Source organism: Myotis lucifugus, unplaced genomic scaffold, assembly GCF_000147115.1.
Source record: "Myotis lucifugus unplaced genomic scaffold, Myoluc2.0 scaffold_1098, whole genome shotgun sequence".
Classification (NCBI taxonomy): Eukaryota; Metazoa; Chordata; class Mammalia; order Chiroptera; family Vespertilionidae; genus Myotis; species Myotis lucifugus.
Window position 1 is genome coordinate 61,849 of NW_005872146.1, and position 26,371 is coordinate 88,219.

At 51.9% G+C, this 26,371-nt stretch overlaps 2 protein-coding genes across 14 annotated transcripts in view; one reads left to right on the forward strand and one right to left on the reverse strand.

Moving 5' to 3' along the window:
* Positions 1–7,679: 7,679 nt before the first annotated feature.
* On the reverse strand, positions 7,680–24,576 carry ZNF16 (zinc finger protein 16). 13 transcript variants are annotated; one of them, XM_023748039.1, is made up of 5 exons: positions 14,326–14,429; positions 10,975–11,069; positions 10,598–10,739; positions 10,300–10,413; positions 7,680–9,223 (listed from the first exon to the last, which is right to left on the reverse strand). In XM_023748039.1, exons 2-5 carry the CDS (start codon positions 11,014–11,016, stop codon positions 7,908–7,910), a joined length of 1,614 nt encoding a protein of 537 aa, XP_023603807.1. In that variant the 5' UTR covers positions 11,017–11,069; positions 14,326–14,429; the 3' UTR covers positions 7,680–7,907. The 13 variants fall into 13 exon arrangements, with proteins under 13 accessions (XP_023603807.1, XP_023603806.1, XP_023603808.1 ...); XM_023748038.1 differs by lacking the exon at positions 14,326–14,429 and adding an exon at positions 13,513–14,072; XM_023748040.1 differs by lacking the exon at positions 14,326–14,429 and adding an exon at positions 13,913–14,071.
* Positions 23,857–26,371, forward strand: part of CUNH8orf33 (chromosome unknown C8orf33 homolog) — a 5,150-nt gene continuing 2,635 nt past the window's right edge. The window contains exon 1 of the mRNA XM_023748051.1: positions 23,857–24,036. Within this exon, the coding sequence (XP_023603819.1) occupies positions 23,857–24,036 (180 nt within the window). The remainder of the gene's footprint in view (positions 24,037–26,371) is intronic.

Genomic DNA, 26,371 nt, shown 5'->3' on the forward strand with positions numbered 1-26,371 from the left:
GCTGTTCTGCCTGTAGTTTCAGAGGGAAGTGTTCTGCTGGGAGGACCACTGAGCAGAGGCAGCTCAAGTGGAGGTGGGGGTGCTTGATCCAATCACACCTTCCTTCCTGGAATCCCACCAGCATCACACACATGGACCTATGTGCTGAGCACTGGGAGAAAGTAGGTGTGGATGTCAACCCACAGCTAGAACTCTCCTGTGATGACGGAGTTTCTTAGAACAAATGAACTTCCTGATTGGCCACAGCTAATGACACCTTTTCCCACATTGTCTGACAGTTCTGTCAAAGGTGGCTGAAGCAGGGCAGAGGCTGCTAAGCAGGCATCAAAGTGAGACCCTAACCCATCAGCCATTAGAACTAGGACACCCAAGAATCTTGCTCACAGTGTTCCCTTGTGAGCCAGTGAAAAGTGCAGCAGGGCACTAACCAGACAGGCGCACTGGCTGGCACTCCATGATGACCACCTACCTGAGCTCTGGTCACCTCAGCGGTTCTGTGGGCTGCAGGGACCGAATGGAAGATAAGGCCTTCCTGTGACTGCCAGGTGGCTCCTTGCTCTCTGATCAGACCCATCTTTAGTGTTGACCTTGCCCCCAGTTGTAAGCCTTGCCTTCCCTGGCCCAACCTGCCCTTGGCCTTGGGCAGTCACCCAGCAGGGCTAGCATTCTCTTGTTCAGAGAAACACCTGAAGGGAGGAGCATGAGTCTTGGTTGCCTAGACAGTTAAGTGACCTGCTACAGCATTACTGCTCCTTCTGATAAAGTTACCAGGGGCCTTGGCCAAGAGACTGGCTATCAAGAAGGGATGCTGCAGAAGCTGTCTGGTGCTGGGGGAAGTCCTTTGTCTAGTTAGAGTGGACACGGCCCATTTAGAGGGGTTGACCTTGACCCATAAGCATCCTCTTGAACTTCCTGGGTGATCTCATCGTCCCAGTGACCGGTACGGTTCTCTGCCTTCTGTAAAAGAAAGGTCTGGTCTTTGCTTGGTTGTAGCACCTTTAGCAGCTCACTAGAGTTTCACTGGAAGAGAATTGCTGTAAAATAGTCTTGGAAGCCGAAACCGGTTTGGCTCAGTGGATAGAGTGTCGGCCTGCGGACTGAAGGGTCCCGGGTTCGATTCCGGTCGGGGGCATGTTCCTGGGTTGCGGGCACATCCCCAGTGGGAGATGTGCAGGAGGCGGCTGGTCGATGTTTCTGGCTCTCTGTCTCTCTCCCTTCCTCTCTGTGAAAAATCAATAAAATATATTTAAAAAAAAAATAGTCTTGGAAATTGGTCCACAAAGCCCCACTCTTGCCTCGGTTCTGAACACTCCCAACTGCCACCCGGCGGCAGCATCCTGACTTGTTGCACTACAGTTCCCGTTCCTGGCGGACTCCAGCCACCAAGATGTGGGAGCCGTTTCCCAGAGCGGCCAGGGCGCGGGGGGCGGGGCTTGCATCACTTCCGGCGGGCTTCAATTGGCGGGGCGGGCGGTGGGCGGTGCCTTCTCAGGCCTCTGATCCTCGGCTGCTGGGGGCGGGCCTCCCTGGCGCGAACCTCCCCTCGCTACCGCCTCGGGGTCGGCCACGTCTCCCGCGTTTGGCTCCCAAACCCTGACCAGCCTCTCCCGGCCCGGCGTCCCCTCTGCGTCCAGGGCCCGCGTCGTCCTCGCCGACGGTTACCCGCCCCCAGCGAAGCCGGCCTTCCCCTTGCGAAGCTTCCCCCTCCGCCCGGGTCCTTCAGGTGCAAGGTCTCCGCCTTCCCTTTGTCCTTATGGCCTCCAGCTCCGGGCATTTAATGTCAACACACCTCCTGTCCACGGCCGCTGCCCTCCGTGCGCCTCCACTGACCCCGTGCGCTCCCATTGCCACGTCTCCCTACTGCCCCCCATGGGCCCCACTGCCGCCCGCAGGCAGCCCCCAAGCCCGCCTGGGGCACCGCCTCCTGCCCCAGTCCGCCTGGCATCCGGCAGCCACATTCCTGTTTCTCTTCTTTGTTTGCTTCATGGTTTTGAGCATGTGTGTGTGTGTGTGTGTGTGTGTGTGTGTGTGTGTGTAATTTTAGAGAGAGAAAGGGAGAGAGATGGAGAGAGAAACATCAGTGAGCTGCCTCCTGCCTGCCCCCTACTGGGGATGAAACCTGCAACTCCCGTTTCATGGGTTGACACCCAACAACAGAGTGGCTGCTTGTCTTTTAATTTTGTGGTATCTCGTATAGAAGTTTTTCTGATGGAGTGAAATTGAACATTTCTCTAATGGCTATAAGCATTTTTTTGCAAATACGTACGTTTTCGGTCTGAAATATATTTTTGTGAGCTAACTTGGTTTTTCTGTGGAAACTGATTGTGGCAGCACCATTTGTTGCATACTACCCGGCTGCTCATGTGGCAGATGTGTCCTTAACTGCACTCTGCAATGTCCTGTCACCTTCCCCCAGGCTCACACCCACTCTGTTCCTACCGCCTCAGTGAGTCGTCACACCTCTGATTACCTTACTGGTTTTTGGCATTGCTGTGGTTAATCTTGGATTATTACTCTTGTGATACTTAGAGTCTTTTTTGTCTGATGTCCTGTTGCAGTTTTGATTGCACAGAAGTAATAGATTCATTGGAGGAGAGTTGACATTTTTGTGGTATTGAGTCCTGTTTATGAACATTGTCTGTTTCTCCATAGGTCTTTTTAATGTCCTTCAATAAAGTTTTATAATTTTGTCCATAAAGTCCTTACATATATTTGGTTAGTCTTCTTCTTAGGTGCTGTCTAGTAGTGTGTGTAGCTGTTGTGAGTGCAGGTTTCTGGTTTCTGATGTATGAGGATATCAGAGTGGTACTGACATGCTCTATACTGATCTCCTATGTGGCAGTCCTGTCCAATTTGCATCATTCCAGCAGTAGGTTGATCATCTTGGATTTTCTCTATGGATGCTCTTATCGTTCTCTTAATAATGGGATTTTTCCCATTCTCTTCCAGTCCTTATGGCTCATATTTCTTTTTGGTCTTGGGCCACACTGGGAACCACTGCTGGGTGTGTAGTATGTACTTAGTTCCCATTTCTGTTCTTCTTTTTAAAATATATTTTATTGATTTTTTTACAGAGAGGAAGGGAGAGGGATAGAGAGTTAGAAACATCGATGAGAGAAACATCCATCAGCTGCCTCCTGCACACTCCCTGCTGGGGATGTGCCCGCAACCAAGGTACATGCCCTTGACTGGAATCGAACCTGGGACCCTGAGTCTGCAGGCTCACGCTCTATCCACTGAGCCAAACCGGTCAGGGCCCATTTCTGTTCTTAAAAGAATTTCTTTTTCTTTCTCTGTGGCCCCCCAGACCCCCATATTGGCCTTGCCAGATGTTTGTGTGTTATTAGCAATTTTAAGGAACCAATGCTGAGATTATTTTCTTAGTGAGATTGTTTTCTTTTCTTTCATCATCTTTTCCTGAGTTGCTTTCTTATACTGTGCCTGATTTCTTGTTAAATGTTTAGATTATTTGCATTTTTGTAATGACTACTGATGTTGAGCATGTTTTCAGCTGCTGATTGGCCATTCATATGTCTATTCAGTTCCTTTGCCCATTTTTGAATTGGGTTATTTTGTTTTTAAATATATTTTATTGATTTTGTACAGAGAGGAAGGGAGAGGGATAGAGAGTTACAAACATCAATGAGAGAGAAACATCGATCAGCTGCCTCCTGCATACCCCCTACTGGGGATGTGCCTGCAACCAAGGTACATGCCCTTGACTGGAATCGAACCTGGGACCTTTCAGTCTGCAGGCCGACGCTCTATCCACTAAGCCAAACCGGTTAGGTTAGGGCAAGACTTATATTTTTGATATTTATTTTATATATTTAAATGCCATTTAACAAAGAAAAATCAACCAAAAAAATGAGTTTGCGTGTCACCTCTGACACGCGTGTCATAGGTTTGCCATCACTGCTCTAGGCTCTCCTTGAGTCCCCCTTGGAGGTGGCTGTGTATCCTGTGCCCCACCCCAGCCTGTTCCAGTTTTCTGTGTCCTTCCTATACCTGAGGACTGAGCCTCTCCTAGACCCACTGGGGTTGTGGGATGTTTGGATGCCCACCTCATAGGGGTGAACGGCTCCCTAGTGGCTGTACCTGTGCAGATTCCTGTGAGCACACAACACAGTCACACAGAAACTGAGTCCTAGGCAGGTCTTCCTGCTGTGATTTCATTTCATTTATGCAATGAGCCTATGACATGGACGAGAACCTGGAGGGAAGTGACTGAAGTCAGAGCAGTTTGAGGCAGGCCTGGGCTCCCACCCACTGTTAACCCCCATGCAGAAAGGGCTAACCTGACCCCCAGGAGAGGGCTGGCTTTTTCCTGGTGGTGTTTACTTGTACCCTAGGGCCACGGCCGATAGTTTGATAACAGTGTGATTTATGGTTGGACTACTGGCAGGGCTGCAGTCTGAGGTCAGTCATGCAGGCAGTCAGGTAGATTGATGTCACCAAGCCAATAAAAACTGGATGCCAAGGATCAAGTGAGCTTCCTTGGGTGGCAATACCCCTTGAATATTGTTACATATCGGCGCCTGGAAGGAAAAGCTGACTGTGACTTCCCAGGGAGAAGACAACAAAATCCCTGCATTTGGTATTTTTCCTGGATTCTGCCTCATGCGATCCCTTGGCTAATTGATTTTAATGTCTGTTCCCTGTAATACACTGTAATCAGCTTTCAGGGTGAATTCTGAGTCAATGTAGCAAAAATTGAGGGTGATGTTGGTGACCTCTGAACTTGTGATTGGTATTAGAAGCGAGGGTAAGTCTTGGGGACCCCTGAATTCCATGTCAACTTCATTTCTCAGGTTAAAAACTTTTATGCATGACACCAAGCATTCCCCATACTCACCCAGGTGGGCCATGGCAGAGACCCCAGTGCTCCCAGTACCATCCCTGTGACCTTCCTCTGCCCTTGGCCAAGCCCACACCTGGGAAAGATCGCCCTGGGCCTCTGCCACCAGGCCCTCTGCACGGAGTGGCCTCGCTTCCCCAGCCTGTCCTCCAGGAGTGCCCCTGCCTCTTAGGCTGCAGTCATCTGCTCCAGAGGTGGATCATGCGTTGTGTCCCCACACCTGGTGAGTCAGACTTTATTAGTAACAGTAGCAGCCAGCACCGAAGCACCCATCCCTACACCTTCACAGCTCTGTGTTACAGAATACGTGTTCCTAATTGTTTGTTTGGAACTGGCACACGAGCCTTTCAGGTTTTCCTGGCAGTATTTTCCCTTATTTGTAGAAGCTCCTTATGCCAAAGTTACTGCTTTTCCTTCACCCACAAATATATTCTGCTCATTGCTTTTTTATTAGAAGGTATGTCAGGTTATAGTTACACAGAAACAAATTTCAGGTGGACTAAAATGTTCTCCAATAATAGAAAATTTGAAAAGAACTGTCAAATTCTTGCTAGCTGTAGGGAGAAATACTACACATTTAAATACATAAAATGTGCAGACTTTGAAATAAAAGTGTTGAATGCTTCCGACAAGTCAGAGCTGGGAAGTAATGGCTGAGAAGGCGTTTATCAGGGTGAGGGGAACCCCCGAGATCATCTTGGCCTCTGATGCCAGGGCCACTACATGATCCAGCAGCCGGTGTGCTGCCTCCCACTCCTGGGGCAGAAATGCACAGCCCAGGAGCCTCCCTAGGGAGAGGGCGCTGTGCTCACCTCCCAGCTCCATGGACAAGGAGCCTGATGCTCACCGAGTCCATGGCATCTGATCAAGAAAAGGCTAGCCCTAACCGGTCTGGCTCAGCGGATAGAGCGTCAGCCTGCAGACTCAAGGGTCCCAGGTTCAATTCCGGTCAAGGGCATGTACCTTGGTTGCGGCACATCCCCAGTGGGGAGTGTGCAGGAGGCAGCTGGTCGATCTCTCTCATCGATGTTTCTAACTCTCTATCCCTCTCTCTTCCTGTCTGTAAAAAATCAATAAGATATATTTAGCCGAAAATTATTAATAAACCAGATTCATTACAGTATGACAATGGATAATAGACTCTCGTGGAAGTCAAGGGCATGTACCTTGGTTGCAGGCACATCCCCACTGTGGAGTGTGCAGGAGGCAGCTGGTCGATCTCTCTCATCGATGTTTCTAACTCTCTATCCCTCTCCCTTCTTCTCTGTAAAAAATCAATAAAATATATTTAAAAAAAATTATTAATAAACCAGATTCATTACAGTATGACAATGGATAATAGACTCTCGTGGAACTAGGAATCCTATTTAATAAAGAACTAATATGCAAATGGTCATCATGCCCTCACACCATAACAGCTCAGACACTCAACACTGGGGAGAGAGGAATGGGGACCAGCCAGGCTGTGGCCTGGGAGAGGGACAATCCGCCTGCCCCGCAGTCCCAGGCACCGGCGCCTGCAGCCCAGGTGAAGCAGCCTGCCCATGGTCCCCTGCGGCTGCGGCCAGCCTGGGTCCTGGTTGCCTGCAGCTGGCCAGAGAAGGGAATCCTGGATTCTGGGTGCGGGGCAAGGCAGAGGTGGTTATGGGCGATCAGGCCAGCAGGGGAGCAGTTAGGGGCGATCAGGCAGGCAGGCAGAGGGGTTAGGGGCTACCAGAAATGCAGGCAGGCAAGTGGTTAGGAGCCAGAAGTCCTGGGTGAGAGGCAGTTGGACATCCCCTGAGGGGTCCTGGATTGGAGAGGGTGCAGGCCGGGCTGAGGGACCTGCCCACCCCCCACCCATGCATGAATTTCATGCACCGGGCCTCTAGTAAAAAAAATGAAACACAAAATCCCTTAAACTTAGGAACAGAAATATTTGATAGGAAAAAGAGCTACTTGAATTTGAGACGTTTGTTTTTAAAATAAGCACCAAATAAGTCTTTTAAGTCACATCTTTTGGAAACAGCGTGTGTAGCAGCACCCACTAGGTGCCGCAACTACGATGTCTGGGGCTGAGCAGAGCCTCCCACCTCCACCCAAAGGAGGCCCAGACACCCAAGACATCCCATGATTTCTGGGTTCTGTTGGTCATAAGGATGGGTTTTGAGGAAAAGATCCACTTTTGAGATGAAATTTTTAATAAAAAGTTAGGATATCCCTTCTGATCTTGAATGAATTTAAAGGCCCAAGTAAAGGTTTTCCTAAATTTATATAATTTCTCACTAATGTTTACTTCTTTTTTCTCTATACAAAACAGAAGATTCCACACACTTAGGATTTCCAGCCTTTTACATGATGCTACTTGGTGACACTAATATTTTATCCACAGATACTTAAGTGGTTTAACAGAGTACTGAAAATAGTCCAGCATTCTAAATGCAATAATTAGAATCATTGTGTTTAGGAAAGGCATGAAATGTTCTAAGAAGAAACCTTTATTTGGGATGTAAGAAAGTTTTATTGTGACAGTAATCTTTATGCCTTAATTTCCTTTACTTTCTCAACTTATTTTATTATTTATTAACATATTTTTATTGATTTCAGAGAGGAAGGGAGAGGGAAATGTCATGATGAGAGAAATCATTGATAGGCTGCCTCCAGAATGCCCCCCGCCGCCCCCCCCCCCCCCCCGGGATCAAGCCCGCACCCCAGACATGTGCCCTTGACCGGAATCAAACCTGGAATTCTTCAGTCCGTAGGCTGATGCTCTATCCACTGAGCCAAACCAGCTAGGGCTTAGTTTCTCAATTTAAACAAACTGTGTAATGTTAAAGAATTATGACTGTCTTTACCGAAATCCACTACAACTGTGATTACTCTCCAATATGACTCCAAGATGTTGAAAAAAATAAAGTCGGCACCTCTGAAGTTATTCCCCAGAAGTGATGAGCACAGCTTCTCCCTGGAGTTACTCTGTGATCCTCAATTACCAAAGGGCTTCCTATGCAGCTGACAGAGCTTCTAAGCTGGGGGCTTCCCGAGTGTGAGAGACTTGTGGTTGCCGAGGTCACAGCTTCTGGTGCACCTTCTGGTGCTGGATCAGGTGCCCGTGCTGGTTGAAGGCACGGCCACACTCAGCGCACTCATAGGGCCGCTCCCCCGTGTGGATCCTCTGGTGCTGGATGAGCACCGAGTACTGGCTGAAGGCCTTCCCACAGCGGCTGCACTCGTAGGGCCTCTCGCCCGTGTGCGTCCTCAGGTGCACGATCAGTGTGGCTTTCAGGCTGAACGCCTTGTCGCACTGTGTGCAGCAGAAGGGCCGCTCACCTGTGTGTATCCTCTCGTGCTGGACCAGAGACCTCCGGGCGCTGAAGGCATGCCCGCACTCGCTGCAAACGTAGGGCTTCTCCCCGGTGTGCACCCGCTGGTGCTGGATCAGGTGGGAGTGCTGCACGAAGGCCTTGCCGCAGGCGTAGCAGCCATAGGGCTTCTCCTCTGTGTGGATCCGTTCGTGGTTCATCAGAGTGGAGCGGTGGCTGAAGGCCTTGCCGCACTCCCCGCACTCGTAGGGCTTCTCGCCTGTGTGCACATTGTGGTGCTGGATGAGGACGGAGCGGTCACTGAAGGTGCGCCCACACTCACTGCAGGAGTAAGGCTTCTCCCCGGTGTGCACCCGCTGGTGCTGCAGCAGCGTCCTCTTAACACTGAAGGCCCGGCCACACTCCGCACACTCGTGGGGCTTCTCCCCCGTGTGCACCCGCTGGTGGCTGCGCAGCACAGTGCTGTGGTTGAAGGCCTTCCCGCACAGCGGGCACACGTAGGGTCGCTCCCCCGTGTGGATCCGCTGGTGCTGAATGAGGTGTGAGAGCTGAGTGAAGGCCTTGCGGCACTCGAGACACTCATGGGGCTTCTCTCCTGTGTGGATCTTGTGATGCTGAGCGAGGTCTGAGCTCACACGGAACGCCTTTCCGCACTCGTTACACTCGTAGGGCTTTTCGCCTGTGTGGATCCTCCTGTGTTTGCTAAGGACCGAACTCTGGCTGAAGGCCTTCCCGCACACCCCACACACGTAGGGCTTCTCCCCGGTGTGGGTCCTCTGGTGCTGCAGGAGGTGGGAGCTCCGGCCGAAGCACTTCCCACACTCGATGCACTTGTACGGCCTCTCCCTGCCGGAGGCGGCCGGCTGCTGATGGAGTGGCTCGCTTGGGCTGGAGACCTGAACTTCAGGGGGGCCCACAGGACTTGGGCTCAGACAGAAGCTCTGTTCAGGTTTGCAACTTCCTTGATCAATCCACCCGGGGGGTGTTTTCTCCAGAATCACAGATAAATCCTCTGAAATGAATGGCTTCAGACTAATTTGGTTTCTTCCCTTGTTCTCACATTCTGAAACCACACATCCAAAGGGAAAATATTAACTCAAATGTTAACCCACTCAAATTTCAGCTCAGGTGTACCCCTGAAGGTGCCTGCCGAGGGATGGCCACAGAGATGTGGGACACTCGGCTGTGTGGGCTGAGAGGACAGAACAGCACAATGGTGTCAAACAAGAGAGGTGTCCAGGCTGAAAGGTGCAACCTCTAGCCTGAGGTCACTCCTGTGTGAAGTGCACTGTGGCCCATGGCAGCAGGTGACAGCCCAGCACGGCCTGAGCCCTGCCCTCCCTGAGTCCTCTGTGCACTGGGCTCCCAGAGGCCATTTGGAGCAGAAATAAATGCAGGACCATCTATGAGTTCAGGGAGCCCCACCAGACAGATGGCAATATACATGTACCGCACAGACTAATCCCAGACACAAGACCACAGACTTGTGCTCGAGGGGCTGTGAGCTCTTCATGTAGAGTGTGCTGGGGAGCAAGACAGCAGAGACAAGTCTAGGCCAGAGATGGAGCCTCTAGGGCAGTCGTGAGGACAGCAGATAAGTTTTATCTCAATAAAACTGGAGAAAATATTACACCTTTGTTGCTGATGAATAAAGTAAAACTGAGTTTGTCTCTAATTGATTAGAACAACCTGTTTCCAAGTAGACAATCATAAATACCTTTCTTCCTCTTTCCAATTTTTTTTAGCTTCAGTCTGGTGTGTGTGTGTGTGTGTGCATGTCTTAGTGTGTGGGACCCCAGCACGACATTACACAGACATGGGGATGGTGGGCTCCCTTGTTCATCGTCTCAAACAGTGTGCTTCAGCCTCACCACAGGGTCAGGTTAACCTCCTTCCACACTAGGGTGCTGCGCTCTTTTCTAAGTGAACCAGGTGACCTTCATGTTCTGCATCTCCCGGAAGTACGTGCTGGAAAGCAGAATCACAAGTGTGCACTCATCTCCAGTGGCCTCTCCTGGCTCAGTCCCGCCAACCCAGACTCCTTTCCTGGGAGAGGCCCAGGTGGAAGCCATCTGCTTACTCCCAGCCACTGGGACATGCTCAGCCCTCAGGGCAGGTGCGCCAGCTCCTCTCACTCACCTGCGCTGTCGCTGCCTAGGCCCCAGCTCTCCTTGGCCCCATGCCCGTCCAGCACCCAGGGCTCCTCCCCTCGCTCCAGCTGCGAGATCACACTGGGCTTGGTTCCTGGAAGTCCTGCTCACGGGAAGGAAGGTCTTTTGTCTAGAGCGTCCCCACCCCACCTGAGCAGCCTGCAGGTGGGAGACAGCACCAACCTCCCCGTGGAGCTGAGCACCCTGAGGAAAGTCCAAGGCCCCCGTGGTGTGGCCCCCCCCCCGGGAAGCTCACAGACACAGACTGGCCTGCTGAGGGGCCTTACCCAGCGAAACCACGTTCCCATAGGTCTCCATCATCACGTGTCGGTAAAGGCCCCTCTGGGCAGGGCCCAGCTGGTCCCACTCCTCTTGGGAGAGGAGCACGGCCACATCTTCGAAGGTCACCTTCACCTGAAATGACAGGGGCTGCTGTAGGTCAGGCTAAGTCTCCATGTCTAAGAAAGAGTGGGTGCAAGTAACATGGGCTGAGGTATACCCCCAAACTGGGGGAAAGCCCTATGGCACATCGGGGTGCCCTGGGAGCTAATGGGGTGACAGGAAGGGGCCATGGACTTCAGGGGATGTGCTGATGCTGAGGCTGCCATCAGGAGCCCTGAGCGTGGGAGAAAATGAAGCTACACAGGCCTCAGGGGCAGCTCACCTGGGGTCCTGCTGCTGGTGGCAGGAGGCTGGCTGCCGCCATTGTCCGGTCCCTGGAGTCTCTGAGGAAGATGGAACTCGAAGAAGCCTGTGGGGCTGAGAGAGAGGGGGGAGCACATGAGGAGCCTGGCCTTGCCCCACAGACTCTGACTTCTGGGAGCCCTGCCCGCTGTGAGGTCTGACCTGACTCTTCAGGAGCCACAGAAACACACCGTTCCTGGGAGGGGACCCTGGGAAGCTGGGGACACGTGTGCACCTGAGGACTCTGGGCCATCTGCCCCCGCACCAGGCCCCGCCCAGTCTGCGACAAGGGCCTATGCAAGCACATGTGCACAGGTGCCAAGCGGTCTTCTGGTCGGGTGTGGGTGCTAGGCCAGGCTGCCCACAGAGACAACCCCCGAAAGAGGAGAGGCTGGGAAGGGGTGGCTCTGCTCAAGGCCCACACTCCTGCAGGGACCCCACCCCGGCCCTGCATGCTTGGCTTGACCATGACCCTCCGTGGCTACACTGACACCTCAGCTACGCCTGGTTGTGCCTGGCAGCCTTGGTGCCTCGTGGGAGGTCGGGTTCTGATAAAGTGAGTCTGGAGTGACTCAGGAATCTGGTCTAAGCGTCTGACAGGGAGGCCTAGGCAGGTCCTGGACAACTGAAGCTGAGATATCTGTTACACTAAAGTGCTGGAAAAAAGGGGGGACCAGGAGCTGTCCTGACAGGAATGGGGTTCCCATTTTCTGGAGTGCTGACAGGGGTCTGCAACAGGACACAGAAGCCCAGCAGGCAGACTACACCAGGAACAACAGAGGCACCCATCTGGAGAATGCACTGTAGGCCACCTGGAGGGAGTGCCATAACCCTGCTTTCTCTTTAAAACACGAGATATGGGTGCCTGTTAATCCAGACACCTTTCCAGGAGAAACACTCTGAACTCACTGCAGCTGCCCCTCTATTCACCCAAAATGCCCATTTCCCCCAAACCTGTGTGTGTAAGTGCAATGCACCGCTAATAGGATTCCAATGAGTCTTCTGAAAGATGAATAAAAACACGGACAAGATCTAAAAAAGGGGACTGCAGAGAAGCAAAGCGCTTGGAACCTTTTATTATTATTATTTTGTTTTATAAGCTAAGCTTTAGGAACTTAACACCCTTGTTGGAACTGATGATGGTCTTTTTTTTAAGAGTTTAAAGTGAAAGTGAGTTTATTAGTGAAGCATGGAGACCGAGAGCAGGCTACTCCACAGGCAGAGCAGCCATTTCTGATGGTCTTAATGCAAGCATGCCTGTCCTTCCAAAGTCCCTACTCACGGTGACAAGCTGTGAGGACACCCTCTGAGTCCTCAGAACTCCCTCCCTCCCCTTCTCCTCCCACCCCCAGGTTTTCGTGCTGGAATGCCCTGTCCCCTCATGTCCATGGACACTGCCTTCCAGGGTGGAAGCACCTTCAGAAGAGGCAGTTCTGAGCCGAGTAAGTGACCACAACTATACCTGTAAGCTGCTGGATTCCCTACACTAACAACCTGTAATAGAAAACATGGGGAAAAGATTCTAGTCACAAATGGCCAAGGAACATGGTTAGCATAAACTTAGAAAGATGCTGCTGATCCTGCCCATTGCACCCGCAAAGCCTGGGCGAGAGCCAGGTGGGCCTGGAGGAGAAGGAGGCTCAGAACCGAGTGCAGGGCCCCATCTAGGACTCGAGTCGCTGTGGGGAAGACGATTCAGTACATGGTGCCAGGACAAAGGGCTCAGTGCTCCGAGAAAAACGAAACCACCTTTACACAAAGCTCAACAACTCTCTCAGAAAGTAGAGCCAAGGCAAAGAAACAAAAAAATAGGACAAAAAAGTCAGATCATCTCCTACTTTATACGGAAAGTCTAATTAATCCATTAGGCTAATTAATGAATAGGAATTAAAATTTTAAATTACATCATAAAATAACTTGAATAAAAACGCAGGTAAGTTTTCATTCATTTCAGTAGGAAGGGCCTTTCTAAATACCCGAAACAGAATGCCTGGAGGGCAGATCTGCTCACAAAATAAAAATTTTATGCACATCAAACGGGAGCAAAATCCATAAATGGGCCCAAAGACATGTAAGAATTTAATACACAATAGCAGTGGTTTTCCAAATCAATGAAAATATATTTTATTCATTAAGTAGACTTAGAAATAGCATGATTTAGAGGGGTGGGGGTGGGGTGGAGAATGAAGCTGGATTCCCAGGTCACCCCACCAAAACAAATTCCAGATGGATCCAACATTTTACAAGGATCAGAGAAAAACAAGAGTGTATTGTAAAAATTTTGGAGTGGGGAGAGCCCTTAAAACAACACAAAGCCTTAAAGGTAAATATTTGACCATTAAAAACTTGAAGTTTTCCATCTCAAAGAACCCCAAACCAAACAGAACGACCATTTGAGAAGAACGTTTTCAACGTAAATGGAAAACACGAGCTGGCATATCACAAAGGAAACACAGAGGCCAGAACACACGACAGTGTCCACGTCCTCTGTCTCCGGAACGGAAATGGAGACACTGACCTGGCGAGAAGGCGGCTCGTCGGGGAGGAGGCCCGGGCCTCGATCTCGTCCCCTCCCCGTCGCCCCGCCGGGGACCGGGGCTCACAGCCGATCGGGCCGAGAAGGCGGCCGGCAGCAGAGAAAACCCAAGCGCCGCGCGTCGGAGCCTCCGTTTAGATTAAAAACAAAAAAGCGCAGGTCGATCCCGAAAGGACACAAAGCAAATCAGCCGGGGCCTCCTCCGCGCGCACGGCAGCTACTCGCGGAAGGACTCCCACTTTTTATATTTACGACGTTTTTATTTTTCGGAAGTTATTGCCTATTATTGTCTACTACAATATTAAGCAAGTGATAAAAAAAGGGGAATATCTGCAAACTATGCTAGAAAACGCTGGTCTCATTCATTGAAAAAGGCTCTTACAAAGTAACAGGAAAAAGACGGCGTCAGTAGGAAAACGCAGGGAGGGTGTGAGATGCGGCGAGAAGCACTTTCGTCCACGGGCCCCTCAGGCGGTTTCCGGGGAGCCCGGCGCCCCCGAGGCCTACCACCCTCCCCGCCGGACCCGCCGCACCCGTCCGACCCCGGCAAGGCCCGCCGTCCGCGGGGCAGGGGCCGGGGAAGGGCCTCGGCGCGCAGGGGAGGGGAGTGGGGCCGGGGCGGGGCCAAGGTGGGGGTGGGGCTCGCTGGGGGCCGGGGAAGGGAGGGCACTGGCGCGAAGGGAGGGGGCAGTGCGTGTTCGTGGGGAAGCACCGGGTCCGTGCGGGGACGCGCCGGCTCCCGCATCCGTGAGGGGAGAGGTCCCGGCTCGCCCGCGCCAATCGGCCCTCACTCACCGTCCACACCGCAGCCTCACACCCCACGGGGCGGCCGTCCGCAGCTCCGGGACAAAGGGGACGCCCCGCCTCGCCTGTGCATCCCCCAATCCCTGGGGCCCCGCCTCCTTAGTCCCCGCCCACTCGCCTGGACCACCAATCCTAGAGCACGACATCTCCCAGCCAGACGTCGGCCCCGCCTCCTAAGTGACAGCGAGGCGCGCGCTCCGGAGCCAACTGGATCGGAGGTCTCTGCGCTGCCTAGAGAGGCCACCCGGCGCCGGGCCTCGTACTGGCCGTACTTCCGGCGGCCTCCAGGAGCTTCCGGTGCCCCCACCCACCCCGCCCAGCGCCAGCCCTGGGGACTAAGACACCTCGCTCGCGCCCGGCTTTTGGCCTCTGCGCTGGGGGGTCCCTCCTCCGCTGGTGCGGGTGGCCACTCCCTCCGTGACGTAGCTCCTGCCAACTGCTCCGTACCCAGCGAGGGCCTGGCGGTGGGCATGTTTGACAGCGACTGCCTCACTGGTGTTTACCGATCGGGGGGTGTGTGTGCGCCGTGCTCCCCGGAGGCGGTGGGCAGCACCGCGGCGCTGGCGCGCACTCCGAAGAGGCGGCCCGAGGGGGACGGTCCTGGCTGCCTGGGAGGAGCCGTGGGCCTGTTACCCGCCATCTGGCACATGTGCCGTGGGGCTCAGAGGTCTCAGGAGTAACTCAGCGGGACAGCTCGGTGCTGGAGGGGTTCGGTCCAGCCGAGGCCGAGGCAGGAGGTCAGTGGGAGGACGTGCGCGATTCTGTAGTTAGGCAGCCGGGGACACCGGGCCGGTGCTGCGCCAGCGTCCTCCTAACAGTCGTGAGCAGCAGTTTTCTCCAGGGAACTCCGTTTATCGCCCCCCCCCTCCCCCAGTGGAGCAACATCTCCGCTGCCGAGGACTGTGAAGCTCGGGGCCAAGGTCGTCCCAGACCCCGTTCCCTGGTTTACACTGCAGACCATTGGGTCATGTCCTCGCCCACTAGGTGTTAACTCCTCAAGCACAGCATTTGTCTATCGTTTCCTGCTGTATCCCAGTGAGGGCCAACAAGCACCCGCTGAAAAAAGCAAGGATCGAATTCAGGCTGGACGAGGAGAAATGTGAAGCCAGAGAGGGAGCACAGGGGTCAGCAGATTGGAGGCCTCCAGGAGGCAGAAAGACCAAGTGAGTTAGAGGTAGCAGGGCAGGTGCGGCATTTTCTAGAGTGCTACCTTGGGGACACAGGTTGGGGGCTGTTGGGGTGAGTGAGCAATGATGGGCTGTTTTTGATGGTCTCTGAGATCAGGGCAGGCAGCCCATTCTGGCCCAAGCCCATGGGTTTACCTTTTGCAAGCCTCCTACATCCTCTTTCCTCATTGAAAACAGAAGCCAAACCCTTATTTTCCCACCATATTTGCAACCCTGCCCACACCTATCCATTTCCTCTTCTCCTCCTGGAACAATGCAGGAGGGGCCTGTCCACCCATCCACCCTATGACACCACCAGGTTGAGACCTGCCAGCTGGTGACCAGGAGCCTCCTGCTGGCAAAAGTGTTGCTTTCAGATCAAGTCCCCCCTGCTCAGGGAGCGTGGACACAGCTCTGGGAAACTGAGGGCCACTCTCCACCTTCTAGGGGCACCTAGCAGGTGCTTTATAAATGTCTGGTGATGAATGGACCTGGGGCAAAACCCCCAGCCTGGGAGTTGTAGGGAGAACAGGTGGGGCAAGGAGAGAGCTGTCCTCTGTGGTGCTGACAGCCAGGACTGTAAAGCCCAGAACTGGAGGCAGGGACAGAGCCGCATGTCACTGTGCAGCAGCCCTGAGCAGGGGCTGGAGTCACAGCAGAGCTGTGATGAGAAAGCATGGTGTCAGACTATAGATAGGCAGAAAGGAAAGAGAGCAGCAGGGGAGACTTGTGTCCAGGTATGGAATGGACAGGAAGGCGAGGGATTGCTGGTAATGAGTACACACCACAGTGAGGGAGGGTGACAGCAGTCAGACCTGACATACTCTCAACCTGATTTAATGTAAACGGAACATGGATTACAGCCACTGACAAAGGACTCCCTCCTTTGTGTGACTAATTACCAAACAAAAGAATTACTGTGGTTACCTTGAAGCAAATGCCTATTTACTTTTTTTGTTATATTTGATTACAGTAATAAATTCTTCATAAATATGCAGCCTCTATCATCTTTTCCCTCCAAACAAACATGGCTCATAACATGTAAAGACAAAACGAAAAAGAACCAAAAGGTCACCTTAGGTGGCTGCAATGGCAGGAGGGAAGAGGGAGAAAGGGTGTGAAAAACACCCCCTGGAAGGTCACAGCTTTGTGAACAGACTGTGGGTGGAGGGCGGGGAGTGAGCCTCCCTGCAAGTCGGGGGCCGGCTTCACTCCCTGGTGTGGGTCAGCTGGTGCTTGAGCAGCTTTGAGCGCTGGCTGAAGGCCTTCCCACAGGCAGTGCAGTCGTAGGGCTTCACTCCCGTGTGAATCCTCTGGTGCTGGATAAGGACTGAGCGCTGACTGAAGGACTTCCCACACTCAGTGCACTTGTAGGGCCTCTCACCAGTGTGGATGATCTGATGTTGAATGAGATGTGAGCTCTGGCTGAAGCCCTTACCACATTCAATGCATGTGTATGGCTTCTCTCCAGTGTGAACTTTCTGGTGGTGAATGAGGTTTGAGCTTCGGTTGAAGGCTTTACCACACTGGTTGCACTCATGGGGTTTCAATCCATTATGGATTCTCTGATGCTGAATGAGAGTTGAACTCTGGCTGAAGGTTTTTCCACACTCGGTACATTCATAGGGTTTCTCTCCAGTGTGAACTCGTTGGTGAAGGATAAGGTTAGAGCTGCGGCCAAAGGTCTTCCCACATTCCTGACACTCGTAGGGCTTGTCACCCGTGTGCACACCCTGGTGCTGAATGAGGGCGGAGCTGTGGCTGAAGGCCTTCCCGCAGACGCCACACTCATAGGGCTTTTCTCCCGTGTGGATTATCTGGTGCTTTCTGAGCACTGAGCTGTAACTAAAGGCCTTTCCACACACATTACACACATGAGGCTTCTCTCCAGTGTGAATTCTCCGATGTTGAATGAGGCTTGAACTCTGACTGAATGCCTTCCCGCAGTCACTGCATTTATAGGGTTTCTCTCCTGTGTGAACCCGGTGATGCTTAATGAGATTGGAGACCCGGCTGAATGGCTTGCCGCACTCATTACACTCATAAGGTCTCTCTCCAGTGTGTACCCTCTGGTGCTTCCTCAGATGAGAGCTCTGGCTGAATGCCTTCCCACACTCTTTACACTCAAAAGGCTTTTCGCCTGTGTGAATCCTGTGGTGTTTGATGAGGTTGGAGCTCCGTCTAAAGGCCTTCCCACAATCGTTGCACACATAAGGCTTCTCCCCAGAATGAATTCTCTGATGTTGGATAAGGTTTGAGCTCCGCCTAAAAGCCTTCCCACACTCACTGCATTCATAGGGCTTCTTGCTCATGTGAGACTTCTGGTGCTTCTTAAGGCTGGAATTCTGGCTGAAAGCTTTTCCACAGTCATTGCAAACGTAAGGCTTCTCTCCACCATGGGTGACCTGATGCCTAATGAGGTCTGAGTGCACATGGAAGGCCTTTCCACATTCGCTGCACTGGTAGCGCTCACTCACAGGAGACCTCCCATGATTTTTAAGAACTGAATTCTGGCTGAGGGCTTTTCCGCATTCATTACCTACGAAGGACTTCTGTCCAGTGTGCATGATCTGATGCTGAATTAGATCAGTGTTTCCTCTGAAGGTTTTCCCACACTCATTACATATGAAGGTGCTTTCAGCTGTGTGGGGACCCTCGTGGCTAGTGAGGTCCATGCTGTGTTGGCCACACGTGTACAGATGTGGCCTCTCTTCCACAGAGATTCCTTGATATGCCGCTGGGTGTTGGCTCTGACTAAAGTCTCTCTCAAAATCATCACAGTGCATCTCTCTCTCCCCTAAGGGGCTGGCAAGGAGCACTGCCACTGGCGTGAGGTCCTCCTCTCCGAAGAGGGACTGCGCCTGGCTCGTGTCATCAGGGACTCCCCAGTCTCTTTCTAATACGTCCTCACAGAGTTCTCCAAGCTCAGGTGCCAGGGAAACATCACTGGTACAGCTTTCTAATATTTCTGCCTTTGATTCTAAATCCTCAGAAACATCTTCCTTCTGAAGAAACTCCTTGCCCTCAATCCTGGTGTCCCAATCTGAAATGACAAACATAAAGTCACTTGGAAGGAAACGGGAAAATACAGTCTGGTGGGACCCACTGGGGGTGGTAGTCCCAGATCTGTCAAAGGGACCAGGGAGGGTCAGGGAAGTTCCAAAGGGACAAGGTAGTATGGCAAGTGAACACCAACCTTTAGCCACCTGCCCCAGTACCCACATCTCAGGAAATCACCTGAAGTCTATCTATTGGTTTAGGCTAATCATGTCAAACTCAAAGGTGAACACGGACCAACTAAACAAGGTTTAATTTATGTGTCCCAAAAAAACTCAAAACAAAACAAAAAAACCTTCAATTTTCATGGAAACGTAGGTTGATTTCGATAGAGACATGCTAAATACAAAGGGCTGAAATAAATGAGTAATTGTTAACATAAAATAATATGACATTTTAATAAAAATTAATATTTTTTTCTTGAACATTAAGTTATCAGACACTGAATAACTGCACAAATAAGCGTAACGCAAATAAACCCATCTTTCTTTTTCTCTGAAAGCGAAATATTTCCTGTTGTGAACACCAAACAAGTCAGCACAAGACTAATGATGTGCAGTCGGTTGCTAAAATATTCGCTGCTAGCATTCGTGGAGAGAAATGGTGTGCCAGTGGGTAAGGGAAATGAATGCAACAGGATTATAGTAATCAATCGTTAGTGAACGTTGTAGTTCACTATTAATAATTATGTATAACAGGATATTGTAAAAATTAAGTCACAAAATTTTTATTAAAATGTTTCTTACATACTGTTATATTGGCTGGGTCACAAAAATATTCGTTGTGGGCTGCATGCGGCCTGTGGGCTGTGAGTTTGACATGCTTGGTTTAGGCCAAAGTCCCAGGGGCCCCTTGACTGCCCTTCTTCTCACCCACAGCAGGTCATTAGCAAGTCCTGTTGTCTGTATCTTGGCGTGTGTCCCAAACCCAGGCACTCACCCCTCCCACCTGTACAAGGAAAACATTACATGCCCTGCATGACATTGTAAACATTTCACCCATTCTTCTTTTCCATGATGCACATTGTAAGCTTCTTGAGCCCATGTTGTTCACTCAGTGCTAACTAGTGGCTTCTGGGCTTTGCTGTGGGGCAGTCACTATGGGGGGAGGTGGGCCCAGAGAAGCAAAGTTGGTTCCAAGTGTGTGGTGTGGACTCCTGTGCAGTCTCAGATTCTGTCCTTTTTAACACAGGAGGCTTCAGAGACCGTGCCCTGTCCTGCCAAAGCCACCTTTACCTTCTAAAACCTGCAAATGTGACTGGTGTCCGCTGAACAATTTCTTGCCCTGGTACAATGTTTAGGCGGCTGTGTCCATCTTTCTGAAGGTTCCATGGCACAGCAGAAGGGTTTTGGCACCTCCCTCTTGTCTCTTCATGCCTGAAGGAACAAGGAACCCTCGTTCTCCTGAGTCTCTCATTTGAATGAAGATCTTGAGTCTTTATCTCATTCAAATTGTGACACCCAGGCCATACTGCTGCTGTCTTCTCCTGCCTGGACATTGAGTCAAGCCCCTGGCCTCCCACCTTCCTCTCCTGCCCATAGGCAGCCTGGTGAAGGCAGAGAACTTCATCCTTCTAGTCCCTCCCTGAGCTCACCCCAACCCTGCTGTTGCTGTTTCCCAAGCATGGTAGATACCCTCCCCTAGGGTCTGCCTTGTGTGGAACACACCTCACTGGAAAGGCCTTCTCTGACCACCACTCCTCCTTGTTGTCTCCTGCAGCCCAGACTGTGCCCCAACAGGGCTCACGTCCCAGGACTGGGGCAATCCCTTGTCTGGCCATAGTCAGTAGTGCTAAGGGGATCGGTAAAGGACACCCCTCTTGCACTTCCCAGCCTCCTTGGGCCCGTCACCTTCCAACCTGTCCTTCAATTCAGGTTAACACCACCTGGAACTTTAGGAATTTGCTACCACAATAGCACTGTCTCCCTGGCTCGTCTGGATGCTTCTGTTCTCAATGCAGACCTGGCATAGCTACATGCTCAGTCTGTCTGCCCACCACACCCATGCATCACCCAACCCATGGTCCAGACACACTATGCTGTGGCAACCCAGGATCAGGAGCCCGAGGTGTCCAGGGAATGTCTACATGCTCCTGGGCTCCGCCTCTCCTCTCTGACATACACATGACTGCCCCACACCATCTCTGCCCTTAGCCCAGCCTTCCTTGGCCACAGTTTCTGACTAGGGTACTCCGTTCAGATGTCCCAAGTATAACCGTCCCATGTAGGACACAAGGATGTCCTCTTGTACAACAGCCCTCATCAGATCCCAGTAAAGAAAGCTAATACTGAGTAACCATCCTGATCGCCACTGAGAGGTGCACAGAAGAGCTAAGCTAGTGAGCGGTTAGGAAGGACTCTCTGGTCAGGCTCTAAAGAGGATGGAAGCAGCTGGGCAGGAAGACAGAAGACAGAGTGGGCAGGACCAAGACCTGGCAGAGCTCTGAGGGAAGAGGACTATCACCACCCGGTGGTTGGGCCAGACAGGGATCATCTGGCAACCATCACACTGCACCCCTCTATGTCAGGCGGGGAAACCGAAGTGTCACACTCAGTGTACCAGGGCAGCCAAGGTCCAGGCCAACTTCCTTTCTGGCCTCTAGCCTTGGACCCTGAAGTTCATGAAGCACTCCACCCCTAATTATAACACAGATAACTAATGGGGATCGCAGGGTGACACAAAGTCCCCTCAGAATGAGGGCACCAGTGGGGAACTAGGTCCCAGTACCTGGCTGCTGATGGTGAGGGGGGGTGGTTCCCAGCTCAGTGTCACTGCAGTAGAGTGGATCAGAGAATGCAGATGCAGGGTGGGTCACGGTGGTAGCATCACTCACACAGGCCTGGGCTGAAGGGGTCCAAGGGGACGGTCCAGGAACTGAGGGCTCCATTTCTGCCTCTTCGGGGCGAGCTCTGAGGCTGGGCATGACTGGGACCTGGAGGCCAGAAAGGACACTGTTGAGTGTGCAGGAGGGCAAGCCCCAGGGACCATCCTCCCCCCCTGCAGCCCAAGGCCTGAGGGGAACCTGGTGCTGGGTCTCGGGCATCACACCACATTCCCTGACCCTGGATCCAAGTGGAGTGTCAGCCACCCACAGGGACAGACTCATGAGCCAGAGCCCCAGGTGGGCAAGGTGGGTACACAGTGCCCTGTGGGCACACGGGAAGAGCCCAGGCCTGCCATGACAGGCAGAGAGCAGCCCCACAGAGCCTTCACCCACTGTGGGCCCGCCCTCATTCCTGACAATGCCCTGAAGGTGGACCACCTGGCCCACTCACAGGAGGACCAGCAGCCCCAGATTTTGGGTAGCCAGGGGCAGCCTGTGCTGCATACAGGTGCATGGTCATCATGGTGGCATCCCAGTGGTCAGTTCTGTCAGAGCTGGGCCCTCCTGGCAGCATCCACAGTAGATATCCTCATCACCTCCCTCCTGGGCTATCCTCTCTGCACCAGTGGCTCCCTCCAAGGTTCTTCATCTCCCTCTTCGCATTGGTGCTCCAGGGTTCACTTCTGTGCCTACTCCAACTTCCTGTTAATTTGTCCAGACGGGAGGCATCTACAACGCTTATCCTGTAAAGACTCCCAAACTGGGCTCATCTCTTCAGCCCTAACTGTTCCCTCTGAGCAGGAAGACAAAACATTCCCACCTGGATAGACACACGACAAAGTGTCACACTCAGGACACCAGGGCAGCCAGTCCAGGCCAACTTCCTTTCTGGCCTCTAGCCTTGGTCCCTCAAGTTCATGAAGCACTCTGCCCCTAATTATAATACAACTAATGGGGATCGCAGGGTGACACAAACAAAGTCCCTCCAGAAGGAGGGCACGAGTGGGGAACCTGGTCCCAGTACCTGGCTGCTGATGGTGAGGGGGGGTGGTTCCCAGCTCAGTGTCACTGCAGTACAGTGATACTGAGTCCCCCACCCATCCTACTGCTCCATCTTTGTGCAAATCCAGTACGTCCAGTAGCTCACCCAGGAGTTGGGCAACACCCCTTACTTAGCTCCTTTTTCACACTGTACCATCAATAGGTACATTGACCCCTCTACCATTGCCTGCCAACCTATGGACTGGATTTAAAAATTTTTTTTTTTTTTTTTACTGATTTGAGAGAGGGAGGAAGAAAGGGAGGTGGGGAACAGTCATTTGTTGTTCCACTTATTTATGCATTCAATTTTGATTCTTATATGTGCTTTTACATAAGCCTTTTGTATCAGAACGATGCTCTAACTGAGCTGCCTGGCCAAGTTGGATTTTTCATCTTGGAAACATCTTTTCAGTGTTTCCCCAACAACCACCATATGCCGATCAGGGTTTGTCTGGGGATGTTGTGTGGATACAGCAGTGAGAGTGACTCAGGGACTCAGTGGGGAGACAGATCATAGCAAATGCATCAGTGAGATGGGCAAGTGTTCTGGGGAGAGGCAGCAGGGGAGGGGCGGGGCCCTGGGGCTGGGGAGCATTTAAACCAGGTGCAGAGAAGGGTTTTAGGCCAGACCTGCTTAGAAAGGTGGAAGAAGGCATGCGTGAGATGGGACAGAAGTGTGGATGGAGCTCAAAGACAGGATTACTGGGGAGGCAGCCCATAAGAAGCCTTGGCTGTCTATGGTGAGGTACCAGCCACATTTCTATGTTACGAAAGAGACAGAACTAACGAACCATGCCAGGAAGATTAGCTTGGTAAAGGTGGTAAGGAGGACGGCATAGACGAAATTCAAAGCAGGGACAGCACTGACTTAAGACACCTGTCCATGTGGCAGCAGAACAGAGCAGATGTTGCTTCCATGGTACGTGTGTGTGCGCGCGGGGGTCGGGTATCACGCTCCCTCTCCGAAGGGGAGACTCGGTCATTTGCAATATTCAAGCAGTTCATTTAATTTTAAGATTCTTGAAATCATTATCACTGCCACCAAATGGGCACAACCATATGGCTCAAAATTCAAAAGGTAGAAAAGGACTTAGGAAGCATCTCCCAGCCAGCCACTCAGCCCCCTTCCCAGTTTCTAATGTCCCCTTCCGTATTATTCTAAGCTACATTTTGTCTTTTCACTATAAAGTGTAACAAACTGTGGTCATTTTAGATCTTGTTCTTCTCACCCCAGTACATGTGGCATCTTTGCCAGGAGGACATATAGACCCAATCTGTGGTGGCCAGAATGCCCGTCTCACCCATGTCCACAGCCGAATGCCTGGAATCTGTGGATACGCTACATTACACAGCAACACAGACTCTGCAGAGGGAATTGAGGTTATGCGCCCGGGTTTCCTGAACCCCAAGAAATGACATGCGTGGTCGCTGACTATGAGCCACAGGGGTCACGTGCAAGGACTGGGGCCTCCAGGAGATAAAGGAGTCAGCGAGGAAACATGCCCTCAGGGCAACGACCTCGAGAAACTGGATGCTGCCGCTGAACTTGGAAGCAAATTCTCAGGGCTCAACCTGGTGCTGAGCAGGGACAAGTGGAAGGACAAGCAGTCACCAGTCCAGCACAGGCATCCACAGGAGGGCAGGACCCACCCCCACCCCACTCCCACTCCCACGAGAGAGCAAATTCCCCCGACTCCCCAGAACCCCTTCTCCGTCCGGAGAGCGAATCCACCACGGACGAGGCCTCCAAGCGCTGCCTCCGGTGCTGCGCGACAGCCCACCTTTCGCCGAGTCCCCGCGGCCCTTCCTCCCCCCAAGCCCACGCTCCGGGACAGCACTCACCGCCCAGCTGCCCAGTCACTCTGCGGCCGCTGCGCCAGGGGGTCCCGCTGCCCGGCTCCGGACAGGAAGGTCACCCGCCGCGGTGCACCCTCGCAGAGCGTCACCCAACCCCCCACGAGGGCTCGGACCCGCCCCGGCCCAGCAGACCCCGCCCCTCGCCCGCGGTTCCCACGCCCCGCTCCCGTCTGCGCTAGACAGTCCGGGGGAGCACCCACCGCGTGGGCACGGACATCACGCGGGACAGTGGTCGGCACGGTCCGGGGGTCGCTCTGGGAAGCGGCAGTGCTGCGGCCGCTCAGTGGCTCGGCCGGGAGGCGGACTCCGGAAGTCCCGCCCCCACTTCCTGTCGGAGGGCCGAGCCGGTGTTGCCGCTCTAGGCGGCTGGAGGCTGCAGCGACGCGGAGGGTCCGCCCCGGACCCCAGCGTAGACGGAGTTCCCAGCCGGGTCGCCGCAGACAGAACCCGTCCATGCAACTAACGGGGTGGTAACTAAATAGAAAAAACACCGATTAGAAATGCAGGTAGAATGAGATATACCTCTGTGTGGACTTTGATACGCAACTTCTACAATCTGAACAGACTGTAGGTTGATAGAAAAACAAGACTGCACGTGCAAGTCCTGAATCCCTCAATCAAATGATTACAACCAATAGATGGAAAAACTCAAATTCCTCAGACATTATACACTTCCTGAAACTCTTCATGGGACATTTACAAAAATTGATGATACACTTAGACATAAAGAATACCAATATTTTACGGTATGCATTATACAGGCAGATTAAACTTTCAAAATTAGAAATACAGAAAAAGCTGATTTAAAAACCTTAAAGCATTGTAATTTACAAGACAGTATCTACATAACCTTTGGATAAAAAATGATACTAGCTGGGCCTTACCTGGTTTTTCTTAGTAGTTAGAGCGTTGGCTCAAGGACGGAAGGGTCTCAGATCCCACTTCTAGGAATATATCCTAAGAAACCCGAAACACCAATCAGAAGAGTGTATACACCCCTATGTTCATAGCAGCACAACTTTTGATAGCTAGGATCTGGAAACAGCCCAAGTGTCCATCAGTAGATGAGTGGATAAAAAAGCTGTGGTACATTTACACCATGGAATACTATGTAACAGTAAAAAAAGAAGGATCTCTACCCTTTGAAACAGCATGGAGGGACCTGGAGAATATTATGCTAAGCGTAATAAGCCAGTCAGAGAAAGACAAGTATCACATGATCTCACTCATATGTGAAATCTAATGAATAAAATAAACCGATGAATAAAATAGATCCAGAGACATAGAAGCATAGAACAGACTGAGGAATCTCAGAGGGAAGACGGGGAAGGGTGAGTGGGTGGGAAGACATCAAGCAGAGAACTTGTATGCATATATACATAACCCATGGACACAGACAACAGGGTGGTGAAGGTCTGGGGTGGAGGGTGGGGGTGGGGTGGGGGTGGGGTGGGCTAGAAGGGGTCAATGGGGGAAAAAGGGGGACATGTAATACTTTCAACAAAAATATTTTTAAAAAATCAAAACATGCCCTAACCGGTTTGGCTCAGTGGACAGAGCGTCGGCCTGTGGACTCAAGGGTCCCAGGTTCAATTCCGGTCAAGGGCATGTACCTTGGTTGTGGGCACATCCTCAGTGGGGAGTGTGCAGGAGGCGGCTGATCAATGTTTCTCTCTCATCGATGTTTCTAGCTCTCTATCCCTCTCCCTTCCTCTCTGTAAAAAAATCAATAAAATATTTATAAAAAAATCAAAACAGGTGTTTTTATTGGATTTTGTTAAGTTTGTTAAGTGTATAGGCTTATTTGGAGGAAAATTAATACCCTTATAATAGTAAATTTTCCAAATACAGTAATATAGAATGTCTCTTCATTCATTCAAGTTGTCTATTTTGTTGTTGTTAATCCTCACCTGAGAATATTTTTTCCCATTAATTTTTAGAGAGAGTGGGAGGGAGGGCGAGAGAGGAAGAGAGAGACATTGATTTCAGACACATCATGGTTTGCCTCTCCCACGTGCCCTAACTGGGGCCTGGGATTGAACCTGCAACCCAGGTACATGCCCTTGACCGGGAAATCGAACCCACGATCCTT